At 41.4% G+C, this 22,873-nt stretch overlaps 1 protein-coding gene across 3 annotated transcripts in view; it reads left to right on the top strand.

Moving 5' to 3' along the window:
* ube3a (ubiquitin protein ligase E3A) overlaps positions 1 to 3,386 on the top strand; it is a 71,952-nt gene extending 68,566 nt beyond the window's left edge. For all 3 annotated transcript variants that reach the window (XM_070892450.1, XM_070892451.1, XM_070892452.1), the window contains one exon: positions 111 to 3,386. In XM_070892450.1, coding sequence (XP_070748551.1) covers positions 111 to 231 — 121 coding nt within the window. In that variant the 3' untranslated portion in view covers positions 232 to 3,386. The remainder of the gene's footprint in view (positions 1 to 110) is intronic.
* The last annotated feature ends 19,487 nt before the right edge of the window (positions 3,387 to 22,873 follow it).

Genomic DNA, 22,873 nt, shown 5'->3' with positions numbered 1-22,873 from the left:
TACTCGTGGCTGCCTCAAGTATCTATACCTCCAACTTATTTTAGTCGTCTTCAAATTAACTCCATTTTTTCCCCTATTACTGAACCTAATGTATCATTTTTCTCTTCCAGGTTGCCAACATCACACACGTGTTTTAATGTCCTCCTGCTTCCTGAGTATTGCAACAAGGAAAAGCTCAGTGAAAGACTACTAAAGGCCATTACCTATGCCAAAGGGTTTGGCATGCTGTAAAAGAGATGAATGTAAAGCGTGTGATAAAAAGTAAAATTATGGGTGTCAGTGTCCCTGTTTTTTTTTTAAAAAGGCCATAAAATAGTCAGCTACAATAGTCACCCATGTCTGTGCCTCCCCTTCCGGGGACACTGGGCTGGAACAGCAGATTTCAGCTACTTGTACGAACACTTTTTTTTTGTTAGTGTGACTTTCATATCATTTGCTTGTATGTATAGTAAACTTTTCTGAATATTTATTTTAAAGTTCCAGAAAAAATTACTCAATCATATGTTTGTTACATTACTGAATTGAGCCTTTTTTGAATTTATAAGAGGAAATCAAATTATCCTGAATAACGTTCCTAGGATTATCAATGTATTTTTAAAATATGTATTTTTGTTTCCTTGTCGCCACTCAGTTCTGGGTGCACACTTTTTTTTTTTGGTTGTTTTCCCCCCCCCCTCCCCCCCCACATCATTGCTTTGAAGCTTAAGTTGTTTTGGAGTGGTTTGGTGCAAGTGCTGCTGGTCTAGTCCCAGAGAGCAAATTTTTACTTACCTTTCGATCTAATAAAGATGGAAGGGAGAACCTGGAATGTTAACTGCGTTCTTGAGGTCTTGCTTTAGTTACAGCACAACAATTCTTGGAAGGTTTTAGAAAAAAAATAAAAAGAAAAACTTCACTGTTGGTAGTTCTCAAGTCTGGAAATACACTTTCTGTTTAATTTTTCAACTCATTGGAACGCTGGTCGACAGGAATCTACTGATGATTTTTTTAAGTCCACTGTTTTTGACATTTTCAGAAAACAAACTCCCACAAAAATTTTATTGATCTTGTTGCAAAATTGTAAGTGGAATAAGTATGTGAAAGTGCCCTTGCAAGAAGTGGAGCCGAAGTTTCATCTTTTGACTCTCCCAACAAATATCCAGAATTTTCTGTGCTTTTTATCCTTGTATATTTTTTTCTTGTCCTTTTATCTGCTGTACCTAAACAATTTATTCTTCAGGAACAACACTGCGTTTAATCCTATAGGCCTTACATTAGTTCGAATGGAGAAAAAGCTCATTAGATTTGAAATAGTATATGATATGCAGGGCGTGGGTACTGATGAAATAAGGGTAAACAGCACTATTTAAACACTTTTTACTCTGACAAATGGACGAAGGATGTTAACGTGAATGATACTAAATAAAGCAGACTAAAACGATTTCTCTATTGTTTACTGGCACAATAGGTAATGATTCAAATTAACGAGTTCAGAATATTTTATTAAACGCCTTTCTAGATGTAAAAAAGAAATGTTTTCCAATATTGATGGTCTCAAACAAATCGTGGTGAAAGGTGGATTACGGATTTGAACAAAATACTAACTTTCCAGGAAAAAAATTTACAAACAAATACCATCCCTTTACAATTTTTTAAAAAAATGCTTCTTTCGTACTCGAGGAATCATCACTCCCTATATTGAACTTGTTTGTTGACTTTCTCCCCTCACCCATGATTTTCTTCCCCCCCCCCCCCCCCCCCCATTAGAAATAAATAGAACTCTTTGGAGTTTTTAAATTCTTGAGATTCTTTGAAACTGCTACTGCTCATAAGAGGTGAACTTTTATTGCTCAGTTCTGGGCTTTATTGGTGACCTAGGTTTCAGTGATGTTCAGTCATATGGTAACTTGCATTGCTGGTAAAATCCTAAAATGGCTTATGTGCACCATTTTGCTGTCTGGTTTGTTTCTGATTGGAGATATTTAATGGATTTTTCTTGCAAGCAGTCCCCAACACTGATCAAATGCTGGACTACACCTACTGCATTTTCTGTTCATCTACTTTTTAACTTCTAAAGAGGTTGATGTATTGCATTTCATCTTGCTTTCACACATGACTAGACATTCCATGAAGCAGTCTACTAAGCAACAAAATCACTCTATGGGCACCAAAGTTGATACTGAGATTTGACAGAAAACTTTAAACCTGCTCAATTTAATTGATTGTACATTTTATGCAAATTAGGTTGGGAGTGTTCTGTACTTCTATTTTATTTAAAGTAGGTCCCACATAATATAAGGAAGCTTCAGGAAATGCATGTAAAATGACTGAGCTGTGCAATCAATGACTTTGTTGGTTAACCTGTTGTCTGACTCTTGAAGAAACTCGTCACCATTTGTAAGAATCTCCAACCAAAACTACCTGTACCAGGAAATTTCAGAAACCAGAGTAGGTCATCTGACCCATTGCATCTGTTTTGTTAATCATGGCAGCTCTCATCTTTTTAATCCCAGTTCTGTGCCCTTTTTCAGTATCCCTTAATATTCTTACTTCCCAAGTAAGTGTCTACTATCCTTTCAAACACTTCAATTGGTTATGCATCTATGACTGCCTGGTGCACTGCATTCTTGCAACCCTTTGATGGAAGAATTTAAGATTGTGTCCCCTCCAGGGTTCCCTGACTAAATCCACACCAATTTTCTCTCTGGAGCAGAACAAGAACTATTCCCAGTCACCAGTGCCCGATCTACCCCCTCCACGTGCCATTAATCAGCCAGGCTGACTAATCAGTCACTAGAGTACTGAAGATTTCTCAGGTTTGTGTATTAAATTACTGAGTCTGCCATGTGGCGTGTTCTTAGAATACCCAATACTAGAGTACACTGCAAACAGAACATGAATGTCTCAAAGTTAAAATTAGTGAAAGCCTAAATTAAAATTGGGCGGCTAAAAAAAATTAACCTTGAAGCTTAAAGTTCAGTTTCTAAGAGGTTTAAGGTATGTTCACATTTTTATTTTAATACATTTCATAAATTTAATTAAGAATAAATTGGCTGATGCAAACATGTAGAGGATTTGGCATAGGTGCTTTAAATATGTAAAGATCATTTAATGGTGTACCATTTCATTCTGTATCAGCAGCAAATTGGTTTCTTAATGTCTGCAGCTATTGATTTGATACTAGATTGCTTTTTAATGTACTTGTTTCTATATAATACTGAGCTATGATTGTTACAACACTTTCATCTATGCAGGTACAATATTTTCTTGTCAAATTAACTAGACTAAAATTTAATGACCAGTTCAAGTGCATGCTCCTAAGTTACAATATTTTTGTTATAACCAACTACAGTACTTTTAGAAATTAAATTGACTACCTGAGTAGCAATAAATAGGTCTGTCCTTAACCTTGTTTTATTTGCAGACTTCATTGCACACTGATTTGCACTCATTTATTCCGTGCCTAATTTCATTTATTCAGTAGTTACATGTTGTCTGTCTAAAATTGATCCTCCCCACATGGTCATATGGCTGTTTGCAGGAAGGTCTGTTGATTGCTCTAAATCTTCCTGATTTACCGTCCCATATAATGGGATGCATTTTCCCCTGGGAAGACTTAATATATTTAAATTCAGCTGAGCATCCGTACCCTGAGTTTTAATTTGTCAATTTTGCCTACCTAATATACTAAAGTATTAGTCTTACCCATGTCTGAAAGTGTGGGTCACACTGTTGTGCGCACATTTGACAAATTCCCACAGTTTTTGATTAAATTGGATAGTTTAGTGCTACAAATTTCATGTTAAATATTGTACTCTTTACTGTACCAGATACTGGAAAGCAGCATTTTTAAAAAAACCTGATGAGAGGAAATTTTTCTTAATGACCACTCATTAAAGCATTATTTTATTTAAGCCCATATAAAACCAGGCTGATGAGTATGCTGTATTCTTCCCTACAAATACAAATCTTACATTTTGAATTTATACAATACTTACTTGCAGCAGCAGTACTTCAATTTGCTAATGTATCCACAAACATTCTAAATGTTTGTCTCTTCTGGATTTTTAGTTGCAAGAAAAGTCTGGCCGCCTTTTTTTTATGTTCCTAGCCAGTGTCCCATTAGCCAGCATTCTAATTTTAAAGAAAGTGTATATTAGAAATATTTTGGGGCATAGTGTATACGAACATTAATTTTAAAATAAAATGCTTGAACTAGGGCTTGATAGGAGGAGAGGACAAATTTTAAATAGCAAGATTGCAGCCCTTTGTACGTTATTTTAAAAAAAACATGATTTTAAAATGCCTACATTCAGGATTTCTTTTTTGCATTATCTATATTCATAATTTACATAATGTTGACAAAGATTTTTAAAAATCGAAGTGCAAGTAGATTTTGGTTAATTATCCTTGTCACACATTTACTTGTCTAGTTTGATAGTCCAGTTATCTAACTGTGTTAAGTCTTTCCTTTTAGTCAATGCCTGCCATGCACATAGTTTTCATTTATATTTTTGCTATCAAAGATCCCTGATTTATTAACTCATTTAAAATTGCTAGATTCAGGTCTGCCAAATATATTCACTTCAGATTCTAGTTTAGCACAGACTCACTCCACTTCTATGGCAGATAATTGAGTCAGGGAGTATTCCAAAGAATGCCCTTAAAAGATCCATCAATACAACTATGTACATTAGTCACAACCCTGCCCAAACCAATGGGTTCAACAATTGCTCCATTGGTGCTAAGTTAGTTTATTTGATTAAAGAACCAGGCAATTTCTTTATCCTAATTGGCACAGGCTTTACTATTATCTAGAGCATCTCTTGCAGTGATCGGTCAACCATACGATCAATCTGCATACACTGCTGTAATTTTCTGAGTCCACCATCTAGCATAAGTATGTGTCTTGAAAGTGGAGGGAGTGGACCTCATGAATTTATGAAGGAATTTCTTTGCTGTGTTCTTAGACAGTGGAAGTGTGTTCTAATGTATGGTCAGCGGTCTTGAACTGGTTGCCTCTTCACCTTTGGCTTTGGAGCTCTTGGGCCAGTGATTCTGGCAGCAGCCTTAGAAATTAGAGCTGCTTTGGCATTACATGAGATAGTGGAACTTTTCTGATCATCGGTCAACTTTCCCTCATCTCGTAAGAGGAGGGAGAGGTCTTTCTCCCTGGGGCAGTATGGGACAACTTTTAGCTCAGGGTCTGTTTTGGCACTAGCATGTCTGAATAGGTTGCAAAAATGTGCTTCCTGGTGTGAGCATAGGTGAAGAGGGGAAAAGGCAACATTGGCATATCCCAGTGCTAATATGGGCTCATTGACTCTGATGCATTTGGTGTCACATTTTCATGATAGGGAATTGCCATGTCGCTGCTGAAATTCTCCATAAATGTAGCAGAATGGGAGCAGTTCCAAAGAAAATTCTGACGTCTTAAAATACAGCTAATGTGTCGACAGCAACAAGAATTATTTTGGGATCGACTTTTAAGCTGCAATTCCTCGAGTTGCAAAACGGCCTTTATTTAGCCAATCAACTTAAAATTCACCAGTCGTAATTAGTGTGAAGTATGGCAAATTCCCATCTGGATGAAAGCTACAGTGCCTCTAAACTTTTGGGGGATGATTTATTCACGGGAGGACTTTAGGTATGTATGTCTTGCCGAGTTCAAAGGGTGAAAAACTCAAACTAAATCAGCCACTGCACTCCAGGTGTGGGCTAACATAGGGCATAGCTAAGCTACTGCAGCTTTCAGCCATGGGCATATTAAACCTGAGCCAGAATGGTAACTCTGTTCCATCATTAGTTTTCACATTTATAAGATAATGTAGGTAGGTTATTCAACTTGGACTGTTGGTACATAATTAGAGATGACAAATGCTAACTTTAAATACGCAAGAGTAGTTGATATGTAGAACAAAAACTCAGAAAAAGATAGCTGTTCCTTTTTTTTTAAGTGCTATATATTGGTTAGGAATGTTAGCGATGAACAGATACAAAGACAATCAAATACTCAATGTAATGCTTTGGTTCCTCTCGCAGTGATTATGGAGATCAACTGTGGAAAGGCGTATTGGGCTTGAATATTGAAGGTGTAAGTATAAAAGTATTCTGGAAGTTTAACCATCTCATTGGGAAGACGTTTTGCAGAACTTTCAGGTGATTTATTAGGTGGTGTAAATGCCATGATGTGGCAGATTGTATATGGAAGTAGCAGGTATGCTGGGGCAAGTAGCCTTTTCTCATTCCATCCTGTTGGTTGATTTCAGGGTTTCTACTAAAACTTCAGAAAAGGCCAATGGAGCAGGTGCAAGGTGACTTACCGGTAATTCCAGATGTATACCACCTTGGGGACTTCAAATATACCAAGGGCATACAAGCAATCCAAAATATGAACATGAGATTGATCTGTCTTTATCAAAAAGTAGTTTCCCTATTAATTTAAGGGAAAATTTACTGAGGGAGAAGGTATCCCCAGCAGACTGGTCAGTGTGCCCAAGAGATGGTTTCTGCCATCTAACATTTACTGAGTTATTGTCTTTCCTGATAGCAAATGGAGGAAAGTTATGGGGAAAGAGCAGGGCGTGGGACTAATTGAATAGCTCTTTTTAGGAGCTGGCTCGAGCACAATGGGTCAAATGGCCTCCTGTGCTGTAAGATTCTTCAATTCTAGTTGTCTCATCTCCACACCTCCACTACCCAGATATGTTCAAGAATGGTGTTCAAGACGGTCCAAAGCTGTATAAAATACCTTTTCAGTAACCAGGTACAGATGTTGTTACTCACTAGTCATATAAAAGGACTTCCTCATGACAAGATGATTCAGGACTTTACTCTTGTTGTTTTTGCTTTCTGATGGTACCAGGGAGGATTGGGCTGTCCTGGTTCTCTAGGTTCTGAACTGCTTCATTATGGAATTAACATTTTCAACCTACAGATCATACAGACAGTACATCTGATAGTGTGGCTTTCTCAAGTCAACTTCAAAATGTATATATTCTTAAAAGAATAATGTATTTCTAAATTCAACTAACTGAAGGGATGTGTGGTTCTTGGAGCTTCCACTCCATCAACTTTGGCCCGTTGTAATCCCATAGAGAGGATCTCCTGTCTCGTGAAAACGAGGACAGCTCTGTAGGCTTCCCTCAACTGGACTCATTTTATTTTTTTTTTAGATTTGACACAGCATCCCCTAACCCCTTGTGAGGTTATCCATTTTGGGGGCAAAAACACGAAGGCAGAATATTATCAATGGCGGCAGATTAGGAAAAGGGGAGTGCAACAAGACCTGGGTGGCATGGTTCATCAGTCATTGAAGGTTGGCATACAGGTACAACAGGCGGTGAAGAAGGCAAATGGTATGTTGGCCTTCATAGCTAGGGGATTTGAGTATAGGAGCAGGGAGGTCTTACTGCAGTTGTACAGGACCTTAGTGAGGCCTCACCTGAAATATTGTGTTCAGTTTTGGTTTCCTAATCTGAGGAAGGACGTTCTTGCTATTGAGGGAGTGCAGCAAAGGTTCACCAGACTAATTCCAGGGATGGCTGGACTGACATATGAGGAGAGACTGGATCAACTGGGCCTTTATTCACTGGAGTTTCGAAGGATATGAGGGGATCTCATAGAAACCTATAAGATTCTGACGGAACTGGATAGGCAGGTTAGATGCGGGAAGAATGTTCCTGATGTTTGGGAAGTCCAGAACCAGGGACATAGTCTTCGGATAAGGGGTAGGCTATTTAGGACTGAGATGAGGAGAAACTTCTTCACTCGGAGTTGTTAACCTGTGGAATTCCCTGCCGCAGAGAGTTGTTGATGCCATTTCATTGGATATATTCAAGAGGGAGTTAGATATGGCTCTTACGGCTAAGGGGATCAAGGGGTATAGAGAAATAGCAGGAAAGGGGTACTGAGGGAATGATCAGCCATGATCTTATTGAATGGCGGTGCAGGCTCGAAGGGCCGAATGGCCTACTCCTGCACCTATTTTCTATGTTTCTAACGATTTTTGAAATAATTAGCTTGTGGGTGGTAAGAGTTCTAAGCAGTGGTTGCTTATTGTGTTGCCATTCAGAAAAAGCTTCTACTCTGAACTGGAAGTTTATGTCTATTGGTACTCAAACTATTTTAACCTTGATGTGATGTTCCAGTGTAATATGTTTGCACATGGTGCTAGGTTGAGTATGATCTGAGCTCACTCAGTGTCCATTTGTCTCTCAGGAACAGCAATTTGTGAACACCCCATTGTGTCCTGGTTTATGAAAGATTTGTATGGTGTAACCAGGTTGTTGTGGGGTCTTTGACTTGACTGAGCAAATTGGTGTCAGAGACCCTTAAATCTATCAACTTTTCTTTAACTTAATACATTTACTAGTCCTATTCTGGTCATGCATGACTATTAGTACTGGAGTTAATTTTCAGTTTCTTCCATTAACAGAAATGTTTCAGTAACTTTTGCCTGAGTTTCTGAAGCAACATCACCGGGTCAGTGACTTCACTAAACCCCTCTTCAGATGTTCCATGTGGAATAGGCAGTGCAAAATGGAAAATTGAAGATTGCAGAAAGAACTTATTCCAAGCTCAACTGGCCTCTGCATAAAATACTTTCAATCAAGTTCAAAACAACAGTAGTAGAGGTTGCTTGCATATCGTTGGCAACTTCATATGATTTTCTAATGTTATAAACTCTTGGAACAAATCTCTCCCTACTTGATTAATTACCCAGATTAGTCAATCTAATCATTTTTTTCCCCTATAGACTGACTTCAATCTCATTTTGCAACTTGAGGAAAGACAGCTTTCATCTTTGCTCTGGTTGTGTGTTTTCTTTTACATTATTAAAATAACTAAGTGTTCCTGTTTGAAACATCAGTGGAGCTCTGCTTTGCCCAATGAACATGATTCTTTTTTTTTAGAAATCTCACTATTCCATACAATTGTAGCACATTGATATTGAAATATCTCCAGTGGAAAGGATGCAGGTGCCATTACTATACAGTCAGAAAATACATTTTCTGTTGGCAAAATTATTGTTCACTTTTGTGAAGAAAATCTATGGTTTCCGAAGAAGCACAGGTGAATTATTTTAATTTCTGAAAAACATTTGACTACTTTTAAATTATAAAAATAGTTTATTAATACTGTATTTACCTTCCTTACTTTGTCTTAAGTGATATAGTAAAGTGCACCCAGAATATAACTTCAAGGTAAGTCAGAAGAGTAGGACAAGAGGACATAAGTTTAAATTAGGGAAAATGAATTTAAAATTGGTATTGGAAAAGGTATGATTAATCTTTAAAATAATCTGTAGATAAACATGAAGACACACAAAAAAAGTTAGGAACAAAAGCAGCTTGTCCATCAAACCTGTCCAAGTTACAGCAGAGAGTATTTAAAATGTAGCTAGCGGTTAGGCTACTTGAGCTGAAGTATTAGACAAAATTCAATGGATCAATTGGGGATAAAATCACTCCAATGGAGAATAAGATAGAGTCTCGCGAAGCTGGCTCACAGAAAGAATGGCCTACTTGGATGAGGCATGAATGGGCTGCCAGAACCTATGAAGCTGTAGTGTGACATGAATCTCTGTCTAATGACAAACTGATGGTTGCTTTCTTTGGGGTAGTTGTCTCTTTCCTCCTGTGCCCCCCATCCCCCAAAGAGAGTGCTTGAAGATTACATTTTTGATCGCATTCATTATTTTTGTTAGCTAGCAGTCTGACAGTCATTGAAAACCATTAAGTGAATGAGATGCCAAACCAAGCTACTGAGAAATGCACAGGTAAGAGTCTGTTTGCCCAATATGATGTGCAAATACTTTGCCTGTGGGACACATTCGACTTGCCTAAATCCAGAGAACTGATTAAGAGTTATGGCTTTGGGACTGTAAAGTCTGAAGGATTGCTTGGATTGAATCACCAAATGCCACTTAGTTACCAACACAGAGCACTGTTCTGTTTCTAGCTGCTTATTCAGCCAAAACCATCTGCAAGGTCATTTTGCCTCATTTTGAAGCTGAAAGCCCAAATTTCTCTCGATTCTTCTCATAATCCTCTGATAAGGATCGGTCTTGTGCTCTTTACCAAACTGCCTCCAGGGCTTGAATATCTGTAGTTGCAACATGACTTTAATTTATACCCTACTGTTTTGGCTATGGAGTTCAGTGTACTATCTATTCTGTAAATTGTTGGACCAAAGTGATTTAGCATGTTCAGTTTCAAATCAACAAAAATCCCATTGTCTCTTTCAATTTCACCATTAGCTATTTTGACAGCACGCAAAGTGTCTATATTCTTATTTTTTTTATTTACTGTCTCGAGTGTCTTAACTGGACTAGCCCCATAAACACTGGCAACAAGAGCAGGTCAGAAGCTGGGTATGCTGTGACTCCACAAAACCTTTACACCATCTACAAAGCACAAGTCAGGAGTGTGATGGAATGCTCTCCACCTGCCTGGATGAGCGCAGCTACAACACTCAAGAAGCTTGACACCATCCAGGACGAAGCAGCCTGCTTGATTGGCACCCCATCCACCACTTTAAACATTCACTCCCTCTATCACCAATGTACCGTGGCTGTAGTGTGTACCATCTACAAATGCACTGCAGCAACTCACCAAGGCTTCTTCAGCAGTACCTCCCAAACCTGTGACCTATACTACTTAGAAGGATAAGGGCAGCAGGCGTAGGGGAACACCACCACCTCATCGTTCCTCTCCAAGTTACACACCATCCTGACTTGGGAGTATATTGCCATTCCTTCATTGTCGCTGGATCAAAATCCTGGAACTCCCTAACAGCACTGTGGGAGTACCTTCATCACAAGGACTGCAGCGGTTCAATAAGGCAGCTCACCACCGTCTCAAGGGTAATTAGGGATGGGCAATAAATGCTGGCCTTGTCAGCGACACCCACATCCCAGGAACGAATTTAAAAAAACACCCATTTATCCAAAATTTCCCCATACAGCCCTATGGCAATTTTTGAGTATCAACTAGATTCTGTTTCTCAACTTTTGAAACATTCTAAAAACTCTTAAGTAGCACAGTGTGCACCATGGGGGAAAAAAACAAAAGGCCTGATTCCTAATGGTGGTAGATTACAAGGAACATAGGAACAGGAGTAGGCCATTCAGTACCTCGAGTCTGCACCGCCATACAATCAGATCATCATTGATCTATACCTCAACTCCATTTACCCGCCTTAGCGCCAAATCCCTTGATACTCTTCCTTAATAAAAAATCTTATCAACCTCAGCCTTTAAAACTCCAATTGTCTCAGCACCCATGGGGGGAGAATTCCAGATTTCTACGACTGCATTCATTCTGAGAAGCTGTATTTTTGATGCAATGCCCCATAATCACAGTAGGAATTGTGCTTCCTTTCCTCCATCCCATTGTTATCTGAGTGTTTTTAGGTGCACCAATTAGCCTGCCTGAATTTAAAGTTCTTTGGTAAGTAGTGCATGTGTATTTACATTTGCATGGCACACTGGTGAACATCAGTCTATCAGAACATGCTTCTTAAAATTAAAAAAATCTCAAAGAAGCATGAAGATAGTCTGTCGAGTGCCAACTCTCTCACTCAACTATTCCCAATAACTCAGTGGTACAGAGCTAGGAGTGAATGCAGTCAGACCTGTGATTACATTATGGAACTGAAAGTCCTTGCATATCATATTAATCCAAAGTGCTCTCTTAGATTTGGAGAAAAATGTGAATGAATACAGCAGAGTTTAGACAGAGCACGCTCCCTGACTGCTAGTTTTCCTGCAAAAGATCACCAGGTATTTACATGTGGCGCTTGCCATTTGTGGGCAGAAATGAAGGTCATTTAAAACTTATTCATTAATTTGCAACTATTGATTGAAATAATGTTACAAAATACATTTTAAAACAGCCACATTTGAAGCTTTATTTCATATGCATCAACTTTACAATGAATATCAATGGCACATTATATTTTGGACATCTGCTATACTTTGCTGATTTGAGAATTCTGAATGCAACTGTATGATATTTGCTCATGGTTCTTGTTTCCTGCAATTATGCCTGTAGGAGGAGCTCTTATCATTCTAGTACAGAATGATGCAATAATTCAACTGAACTCTGACTGACCCGAGGAATTCGTTTGTTTTTAAAAAGAAAATATTTCAAGTATTGAAATCACATCACAACCTTGGTCTTTACTTGAATAAGTTCGCTACCCGTTGAAACTTAATATCTTATGAGTATTGTATCGGGGTGAGTAATTGCACTTCAAAATTGAGTTGAGGACTATCTCAAATGCGGCTCAGTTGTTGCACTCTTGCTTGTGAGTCAGAAGGTTGTGGTTTCAAGTTCCATGCAGAGACTTGAGCATAGGATCAGTTCCTATGGACTGGAGGGTAGCTAATGTAACCCCACTTTTTAAAAAAGGAGGGAGAGAAAATAGGGAATTATAGACCGGTCAGCCTGACATTGGTGGTGGGGAAAATGTTGGAATCTATTATTAAAGATGTAATAGCAGCGCATTTGGAAAGCAGTGACAGGATCGGTCCAAGTCAGCATGGATTTATGAAAGGGATATCATGCTTGACAAATCTTCTAGAATTTGTAAGAAGGTAACTAATAGAGTGGACAAGGGAGAACCAGTGGATGTGGTGTATTTGGACTTTCAAAAGGCTTTTGACAAAGTCCCATACAAGAGATTAGTGTGCAAAATTAAAGCACATAGTATTGGAGGTAATGTATTGACATGGATAGAGCACTGGTTGGCAGACAGGAAGCAAAGAGTAGGAATAAACGGGTCCTTTTCAGAATGGCAGGCTGTGACTAGTGGGGTACCGCAAGGTTCAGTGCTGGGACCCCAGCTATTTACAATATACATTAATGATTTAGACGAAGGAATTGAATGTAATATCTCCAAGTTTGCAGATGACACTAAGCTGGGTGGCAGTGTGAGCTGTGAGGAGGACGCAAGGAGGCTGCAGGGTGACTTGGACAGGTTAGGTGAGTGGGCAAATGCATGGCAGATACAGTATAATGCAGATCAATGTGAGGTTATCCACTATGGTAGCAAAAACAGGAAGGCGGAAATTATCTGAATGGTGACAGATTAGGAAAAGTGGAGCTGCAACGAGATCTGGGTGTCATGGTACATCAGTCATTGAAAGTTGGCATGTGGGTACAGCAGGCAGTGAAGAAGGCAAATGGCATGTTGGCCCTCATAGCGAGAGGATTTGAGTATAGGAGCAGGGAGGTATTGAAGTTGTACAGGGCCTTGGTGAGGCCACACCTTGAATATTGTGTACAGTTTTGAGGAAGGACATTCTGGCTATTGAGGGAGTGCAGTGAAGGTTCACCAGACTGATTCCAGGATGGCAGGAATGACATATGAAGGACTGGATCGACTAGGCTTATATTCACTGGAATTTAGAAGAATGAGAGGGGACCTCATAGAAACATATAAAATTCTGATGGGATTGGACAGGTTAGATGCAGGAGGAATGTTCCCGACGTTGGGGAAGTCCAGAAACAGGGGTCACAGTCTAAGGATAAAGGGTAAGCCATTTAGGACCGAGATGAGGAGAAACAGCTTCTCTCAGCGAATTGTGAACCTGTGGAATTCTCTACCACAGAAAGCTGTTGAGGCCAGTTCGTATTGATATATTCAAAAGGGAGTTAGATGTGGCCCTTACGGCTAAAGGGATCAAGGAGTATGGAGAGAAAGCAGGAATGGGGTACTGAAGTTGCATGATCAGCCATGATCATATTGAATGGTGGTGCAGGCTCGAAGGGCCGAATGGACTATTTTTCTATGTGTCTATGTAATCTCGGCTGACACTCCAGTGCAGTACCGAGGGAGTGCTGCGCTGTCAGCGTTGCCGTCTTTCGGATGAGATGTTAAACCCCATCAGCCCTCTCAGGTGGATGTCATGGCAATATTCGAAAAAGAACAGCTATTTACAATATACATCAATGATTTAGATGAAGGAATTGAGTGTAATATCTCCAAGTTTTCAGATGACACTAAGCTGGGTGGCGGTGTGAGCTGTGAGGGGGATGCTAAGAGGCTGCAGGGTGACTTGGACAGGTTAGGTTAGTGGGCAAATACATGGCAGATGCAGTATAATGTGGATAAATGTGAGGTTATCCACTTTGCGGGGGTGGCAAAAACACACAGGCAGAATATTATCTGAATGGCGGCAGATTAGGAAAAAGTCACGAGACCTGGGTGTCATGATACATCAGTCATTGAAAGTTGGCATGCAGGTACAGCAGGCAGTGAAGAAGGCAAATGGCATGTTGGCCTTCATAGCTAGGGGATTTGAGTATAGGTGCAGGGAGGTCTTCCTGCAGCTGTACAGGGCCTTGGTGAGGCCTCACCTGGAATATTGTGTTCAGTTTTGGTCTCCTAATCTGAGGAAGAATGTTCTTGCTATTGAGGGAGTGCAGCGAAGGTTCACCAGATAGATTCCCGGGATGGCAGGATTGACATATGAGGAGAGACTGGATCGACTGGACCTGTATTCACTGGAGTTTAGAAGGATATGAGGGGATCTCATAGAAACATATAAAATTCTGACAGGACTGGACAAGTTAGATGCAGGAAGAATGTTCCCGGTGTTGGGGAAGTCCAGAACCAGAAGACACAGTCTAAGGATAAAGGGTAAGCCATTTAGGACCGAGATGAGGAGAAACTTCTTCACTCAGAGTTGTTAACCTGTGGAATTCTCTACGGCAGAGAGTTGTTGATGTCAGTTTGTTGGATATATTCAAGAGGGATTTAGATGTGGCCCTTACGGCTAAAGGGATCAAGGGGTATGGAGAGAAAGCAGGAAAGAGGTACTGAGGTGAATGATCAGCCATGATCTTATTGAATGGTGGTGCAGGCTCGAAGGGCCGAATGGCCTACTCCTGCACCTATTTTCTATGTTTCTATTACATTTCGATGGTCCCAACAGCTCAAACAGTCTTGTTCAGCATAGTTTTTGATCATTTATTTCAATGCTTATCTATAGAATCTACAGTTCAAAGTGTAATTAGATATTCAGACAGCTCTTTTTAACTATATTAATTGACAGAGTATTAACTGTTTTAGCTACAGATATTCTATACATATTCAATAAGGGGGAAAATCTTCATTTTCAGTTTTATTTAATCTTTTATTAATTATCCTCCTCTATTCTACATGTGCCACACTCAGCATTTTAAAGGCCAGGACAATTTCTTCCCTCAATTTTTTCTTGATGAAAACATAGTCTGTTTTGTGACTGCTTCTTCATAACCTAAGAACCATAAATTCCAAAATTATCCTCATCACTTTTCTCAGAACCTTCTCCGATGCATCAATGTATGGATTGTATAGATTCAATGAATGTTTGAATTTTTACCACTTACAGATGTCCTTGACTCCTTAGAATAAGTGGTTCCTTGCAGAACACCAACTTCCACTTCTCCCCACAAGCTTATAACTATCTTGGCAGATGAGTGCAGATAGCTGGTGCCTGTGGCTGGAAACGCAGTAAGTGAGTGTTTATGTTTTAATCATTTATTTTAACACCCAATGGTCCATTGCATGGTATCCATTTCCTAATAATTGGAGTGCAGCCAGTTCAATTATGAATTGCTACTGTAGTTGTTTGCTGTGATATTCACTTGTTACTTAATCAAGTTGAGTTTTCTCAAACTTTTTTTTAAATTTTTTGCCTCAAAAGTAGCCACCAATCAGGAGATTTGCATATCATTTGTGTGGGCTGAATTCGAACCACGGATACTATGAGTTTTGTAGGATAGTTTTGTAGTCATTGCGTCGTCAACCATCTTTCAATAGAATTCTTCCCAGAAATTTAAAAAAAATCTATTGAGTTCGAGCAATCAAGATAAAATTTAAAATTTTCAGACCTTATTAAACAAATGGTTAATGTCTAAGGTCACACATATCTGCAACCAGTTACAACACTGGTTTTAGCCCAGGAACTAGTTATATTTTAAAGGCAAGCCATTCTGTAGTTGTCAGGCAGCAATATCAATAAGCACCTGGCATTTCTAAATGTTCTCCATGCTAACATACTTTTTATGGTGAGTCATTGTATGGAAGTCAGGCCCAGCAACAAGGAAACAACTGCCAAAAAGTTCCCCAAACTATTGCAAATATCTAGTTTCCATATTTAAAAAAAAATACATCCTCACAATTTTGTTAGTCCATAACACCCAAATGCGATCACCCAGTGGCTCAGTTGATAGCACCCTCACCTCTGTGTCAGAAGGTTGTGATTTAAGTCCGACTCCAGAGACTTGAGCGTAAAAATCTAGGTTGCATACCAAGGGCGTGCTGCACTGTTGGAGGTGCCGTCTTTTGGGTGAGACGTTAAACCAAGGCTCCATCTGCCCTCTCAGGTGGACGTAAAAGAGTCCATGTCACTATTTTGAAGAAGAACAGGGGCGTTATCTCCGGTGTTCTTGCTGTGGACCCAACTATGTGTACTAACTGAATAGCTGCTGTTTCTCTGATTGACTCTCCATTATCACATGACCTATAGCTGTTTGGAGGCTAAGCTATACCCTGAAGTTTCTCTGGAATGTGTAAATGGAACCACCCAGCCTAAGATCTGACTGACTTTGCAAATTGCAATATGATCCTTTCTGACTTCAAAAGCCAGAGAGGACACATCTCGAACAACCCAGCAAAAACCACCAAGTTCCAGCCGAAGTCCCCAGCGCAAATGCTTCCTCCCCCCAGCCAAATTCCCTTACCCCAGCACAAGTACATCCCTCCCCCAGTCAAAGACCATTATCCCTGCACAAGTGCATCCCTCCCCCATCCGAAGTCCCTTACACCAAAACTCCGGTAGCTGGCAATAGTCACTGACCCAAATGACATGGAAATAATGTAAAAAATGTAATGGCATTTATTGACAAAAGACAATCAAGTTGCATTGTACAAAACTCTCCAAATATGATTAAAATGAGCAAAGCAAAACAAACAAAAATCACACTACAAAGCAAGCAAACGCAGTTGCTCAGGCTTGGCGGCTTGTGGGTGGCTCGGGACCTGGTCGGAGGCTCGGGGCTCAGCGGCTTGCGGCTCACTCGGACAACGTGGTCAGTTCAGAATGAACAGGACCCCACTTCCAGTTCTGGTTTTGGGCATGAGGCATGGGGGGGAGGCAGAGTCGGGAGGACGCATGCGCAGAAAGAGTTGAGTACAAATAGTTACTTCGAATATTTATCCCTCAACCAACATCACTAAAGCAGATTTTCTGGTCATTATCTGGCTTTTTGTGGGATTTCCGGTGCACAAATTGGCTGCCACATATCCTACATTACAACAGTGGCTACACTTCAAAAATACTTCACTAGCTCAAAAGCGCTTTGGTTGTGAAAGGTGCTATATTTTTTTTGAATTACAAGACAAAGGGAAATCAGCATTCGCCTTCTTGCTCATTCCATATGCTGCAATGCTCAAAAGAGCATCCTTCTGTACTTGCAAATTTGTTACCTTTCCCACACCAACATCTCTGTGACCTTTCGAAGTGAAACCCTACCATTTTAGAATCAATGCTATATTATGGACACATTTGCTCTATGAATCTACTTCGACTAGAAAGTGGGTTGAAACTATTCAGAGAAAGAGGTGGTGGAGATATTGGCCCGGAATTTGCGATTGCAATAACAGTGAAACTGTCAGCGTCCACATTCATTACTCTGTGAATCTGACAGCAACTTCTGGTGTCTGCACATACGCAGTTAAATGTGGAAATCCAAAAGTTGCTGTCAGTGATTCCCACATGGTGTGCTGTTACACTCCGCAATTGGAAATTTTAGAAATCACTGAATTGAGGTGAACTTCCACTTTCAGCATTCTAATCTCGCTGTAAAAAAAAAAACCAAAAAGTTATGCTTTGTTGAATGTGGTGTAGCTGGGTTTTTAATGGTGTACCATGTCATAATTACTGCTGAACAACTTCTATGGCCCTGATAAACTAATTTTATATTTGTTGAATGTCACATTTCTCCATTTCATGATAATTTCATAGATTTTTATAATTTTTTTAAAGTTTAGCTATGATATTTCAGCTTCTACCTTAATCCCATGTGTATGTTCCAATTTTTATTTTACTTTTCTGTAAAATTAATAAAAAGTGAATGATAAAACTTGCTTGTTACTTCCTGGTTTGCTGTCTATGAAAATTCTTCGACGTAATAAACTGCTTAGCCTACTTGATGACATCACTGTTTCTGGACCCCGGAGATTCCCAATAGATGGTGCCAAAATGAAATTAACATTGGGAAAGGTGAAATCAACTCCACAGAGATCGCAGCTTTCTTCAAGGTCAGCGGTAAATGGTGTCACTTCACCACTGACCGCAAAATTTGAGCCATACTTTTTTTAATCCCATTACTCTGAACTAGATTCAACTTGGTTTCCAATGTGAAACAACAGTTCTTTAACTCAGTCGATCATCTAGTCCTTTTGGCAATATATACTGAATACTTCAATACTGAACCCGTAAGTTTTTAATAGCCATCAACCAGTCGTAATAAAAAAACTGAAGCCCCCCCCACAATTGGTTCTCAACCAGGCTACCAGGCTTCTAATTGCGTGCAAGCGCAGGAGATGCAACACCTGCCCTTTTACCTCCTTCTTTCCCACTGTCCATGGTCCTAAACACTCCTTCAAGGTGAATCAGCGATTTACTTGTACTTCTTGCAATTTAGTATAATGTATTTGCTGCTCACAATGCGGTCTCCTCCACATTGGGGAGACCAAATGCAGATTGGGTGACCGCTTTGCAGAACACCTCCATTCAGTCTGTAAGCATGCCCCCGAGCTTCCGGTCGCCTGTCACTTTAATTCTCTGCTCCACTCCCACTCTGCCGTGCAGGTCTCCAGTCTCCTCCACTGTTCCAATGAAGCTCAACGCAAACTCCAGGAACAGCACCTCATCTTTTGATTAGACGCTTTACAGCCTTCAGGACTTAACATCGAATTCAACAATTTCAGACCATAACCTCTGCTCCTATTTTTTAGATGGCAGCTTTTGATGATTCTGCCATTCCCATTTACATCTCTTCTAGACCCATATTTTGTTTCTTTATCTGTCCCCCAACTCCCTCCCCCCCCGGCTCTCTCCCTGCCCCCATCTCTTGCTCTCTTCCCACCCATCTTTCTCGCGCTCTCTCTTTCTCTCCCCCCCCCCCCATCCCCCGTCTCTCTATCTCCCCGTCTCTCTTCCCCGCCCCGCCGCCAGCATTCTCTCTCCCTCCTCCACCCCTCCTTCTCTCTCTATCCCCCCCCCCCCCATCTCTGCCTCCCCATCATTTTCTCTCGCTCTCTCTCTCTCTTTCCCCCCCCCCATGTCTCTCTCTCCCCCTCCTGTGTGTCTCACCGCCCCCCCCCAGCCTCTCTCTCTCTCTCTCTCTCTCATATTTCCCCTCCCCCCAAGTCTCTCTCTGAACCCCGCCTCGTGTGTGTGTCTCTCTCTCTCGGGGCCCCACTTCTGGTTCCAGATTCGGGTCTGAGGCATCTGCGCATCCATGAGAGTTGTCGAGTGCGGAGTCCAGAGGATGCAGGTTTGGAATAAACACAGTGCAAATAGTCACAGTGAAAAAGTAAACATATTGGTAAATACCTGGAGCAGCATTAAGGAATGTCCAATGACCCACATTGTTCCTCCAAGTCAGAAAGGAAGACTTGCATTTATACAGTGCCATTCAGGACATCCCAAAGTACCAGTCAATTAAGTAGTTTTTGAAGTGTAGTCACTGTTGTGAAAAGACAGAAGAGGGGATACAAGGAACAAAGTAGTGAACGGCTGGAATTTACAGTTGGCCATGTTATAGTGTGGTATAAAGGATTGATATTTTCATGCACTTAAAAATAATCAATAATTGGATGTCAAGGCTTTGGGACAAACCGAGGAATGCAAACGTGCGATATAAGTACAATTTCTATTTAGAAAATTTGACTCTCTGCTATATTAATGTGAGTGTTAACTCTGAGTTAATGACTCAGTTAAGATACTAAAGAGAGGGATTTTGAAATGTTTACGTTATAATAACTCCGATAGTAATTCCCAGGCTCAGAAAATAATTTGTTACATATTCCAAAAATACACACAGTGAACTATGGCCTTGTGTAATTTCATAGACCGACCAGTTATAATACCAATAGGGACAACATGCAGGTCATTTGACAGATTCAACCCCACTGAGAACTCAAAGAGTTTAACTATATTAGAATACCCTTGTGTTATTAAAATGCCTTGGGATGAAATAACTGCAATTTCTACCAGTAAACAACAGACGCATTAAGCTAAGGAATGGCTTGATTTGGGTTGTTGTTGAATAAACTAGTTTCTCTTCTGTGCGGTTTCTTTTGAGAGCACCAAAAGGTCAGAAGCAACATCTCAGAAAAGATTGGATAAGCTGGGGTTGTTTTCTTTGGAACAGAGGAGGCTGAGGTGATTGAGATGTCTAAAATTACATGGGGCCAGATAGAGTGGATAGGAAGGACCCATTTCCCTTAGTAGAGGGGTCAACAACCAGGGGGCATAGATTTAAAGTATTTGATAGAAGGATTAGAGGGGAGTTGAGGTGACCTTTTATTCAAGCAGAGGGTGGTGGGAGTCTGGAACTCACTGCCTGAAAGAATGGTAGAGGAAGGTACTCTCATCACATTTAAAATTACTTGGATATGCATTTTAAGTGCCATAACGTACAAGGTTAGGGACCAAGAGTCCCTGGTAAAAACCTAAAGTGAGTGCACAAACAGAGAGACCTGGGGGTATGTGTGCACAAATCGTTGAAGGTGGCAGGTCAGGTTGAGAAAGCAGTTAAAAAGGCTTATGGGATCCTGAACTTCATCAATAAAAGGTATAGAGAACAAAAGTGTGGAAATTATGATGAACCTTTATAAAACACTGATCCGGCCGCAACTGGAGTACTGTGTCTAATTCTGGGCACTGCACTTTAGGAAGGATGTGAAGGCCTTAGAGAGGGTGCAGAAAAGATTTACGAGAATGGTTCCAGGGATGAGGGACTTGAGGTACGGGGATAGACTGGAGAAGCTGGAGTTGTTCTCCTTGGAGGAGATTTGATAGAGGTGTTCAAAATCATGAGGTGTCTGGACAGAGTAGATAGAGAGAAACTGTTCCCATTGGCGGAAGGGTCGAGAACCAGAGGACACAGATTTAAGGTGATTGGCAAAAGAACCAAAGTGAAGAAAAAACTTTTCAAAGCAGTGAGTGCTTAGGATCTGGAATGCACTGCCTGAAAATGTGGTGGAGGCAGACTCAAGCTTATCTTTCAAAAGGGAGTTGGATAAGTATCTGAAGGAAACATAAATGGCAGGGCTATGGGGAAAGGGCGGGAGGAGTGGGACTAGCTGAGAGTCAGTACTGGATCGAAGGGCCGAATGGCCTTTTTCCGTGCTGTAACCATTCTACGATCCTTTCGAGCAAAATTTCCAGTCCAGTTTTTTAAAGGTAATGCTTCGATAGTTCAGTTCCTTGCCGGCAAAATCCCACCCGGCTGTATCCTGGTCCAGTTCCCACACCAGCTCCAGGTTCCTGCTTGGGTGTGTGGCCATGGCGCGGAATCTCTCCGAGTAGTAATCGCACTGGTTCGTCCCGCGTTGGCCGGCTGCCTGGACCGCTGCCACAAAGCTCCTCACCTTCTCTTCCAGGCGCGTCGCTCTGGTGAGAGCGGCGTGGATCGCCAGCAGAGACGGCCTTTCCTCGCGATCTCTGATGTTCAGGAAAATGTGGAGCGGCGATTGCCGCCTTGACACACTCCGCTTCGGGTCGGTGCTGGTGCCCGTGGGTGGCGGCGATGGTGCTCTGTTTGCGTCGGTCCCGAATTGCTCCGCCTCGCTAAAAATAGCCGACTTCGCTCCAGCAGTTCTGCGTCCCTCCTCACTCGGCTCCAGGTTGGCCCCCGCCACTGTGTGTGGGCGGTGCGGCAACAACGCTGGCGCTGCGGGTGAAATTAACAACGTGGTCGTGTGTGGTCTTCCCGCAGGAAACTGAACCGGCCCATTCTTACCCGGTCCCCCCTCGGTTGCCTTGGGCACAGCTGTCCCCGCCCTGCTGCTGCGCCTGGAGCTGGCGCTGGCGTTCCTTTGCGTTGCGTTGCCTGTCCGAGCGGCTGAGTGAGCCGGGGCAATTTCGCATCTCCCGCGCCGCGCCCTGGCCGAGGGGTTGCTCGAAGTCCCCCGCAGGATGTCGCTCACCGCCGCCTTGCTGCCGTCCGTCACCGTGGTGTTGAAGCTGGAGAAGGCGCTGCACTTGAGCTGTTGGAGCAGATCCCGTCTCCCCAGCAGGCGAGCGTGGGCCAGCTCAGAGCGCCTGAGTTTGGTTCGGAACCGATTGTACAACGCCCTCTGGTCGAGTGTGTAAGCATCCGCCACCTGCCTCTTCAGAGACTCCAAGACGCCGAGTCTCTTCTGCAGCAGCACTTTCTCCTTCCAGTTGATGGATAGAATGGACTTTGACTGCTCCACTTCCCTCACTCCACTCCTCTGTGCCATTCTTTACCAAACGTGTCCCAGTTTAATCCGGTTTCTGTAAAACTCACACCGATTTTCTTCCCAGTGTTCCAATATTCTAAATTCGAGTTCGTCACTGAAACTGTTCCCTGGTATTCTGTACTTCCAGCAAGTGGTCGCATCCCGACAGGAAGATGGTAATTCAATCCCTTTAATGTTATTGCAAGTTCACAACAGCGCACAAGGCTAATCCAATCGCGTTTTGTCGGTTGTTAGGGAGGCAGAATCTCACGTCTCCGCCTGCGAGTATAAACACTTTTTGATATTCTTCAAACCACGAAAGGCGGCGGTGCTCGCTTGAACCCAATATTCTGATGGTCGTTGACACTGAACAAAGTCCCATGCAAATTTGCGAGTTAACAAG

This window comes from Pristiophorus japonicus, chromosome 10 (genome assembly GCF_044704955.1).
Source record: "Pristiophorus japonicus isolate sPriJap1 chromosome 10, sPriJap1.hap1, whole genome shotgun sequence".
NCBI classification, from domain to species: Eukaryota; Metazoa; Chordata; class Chondrichthyes; family Pristiophoridae; genus Pristiophorus; species Pristiophorus japonicus.
The sequence above is the reverse complement of the archived record's forward strand: the minus strand, read 5'-3'. Positions and strand labels throughout refer to the sequence as shown.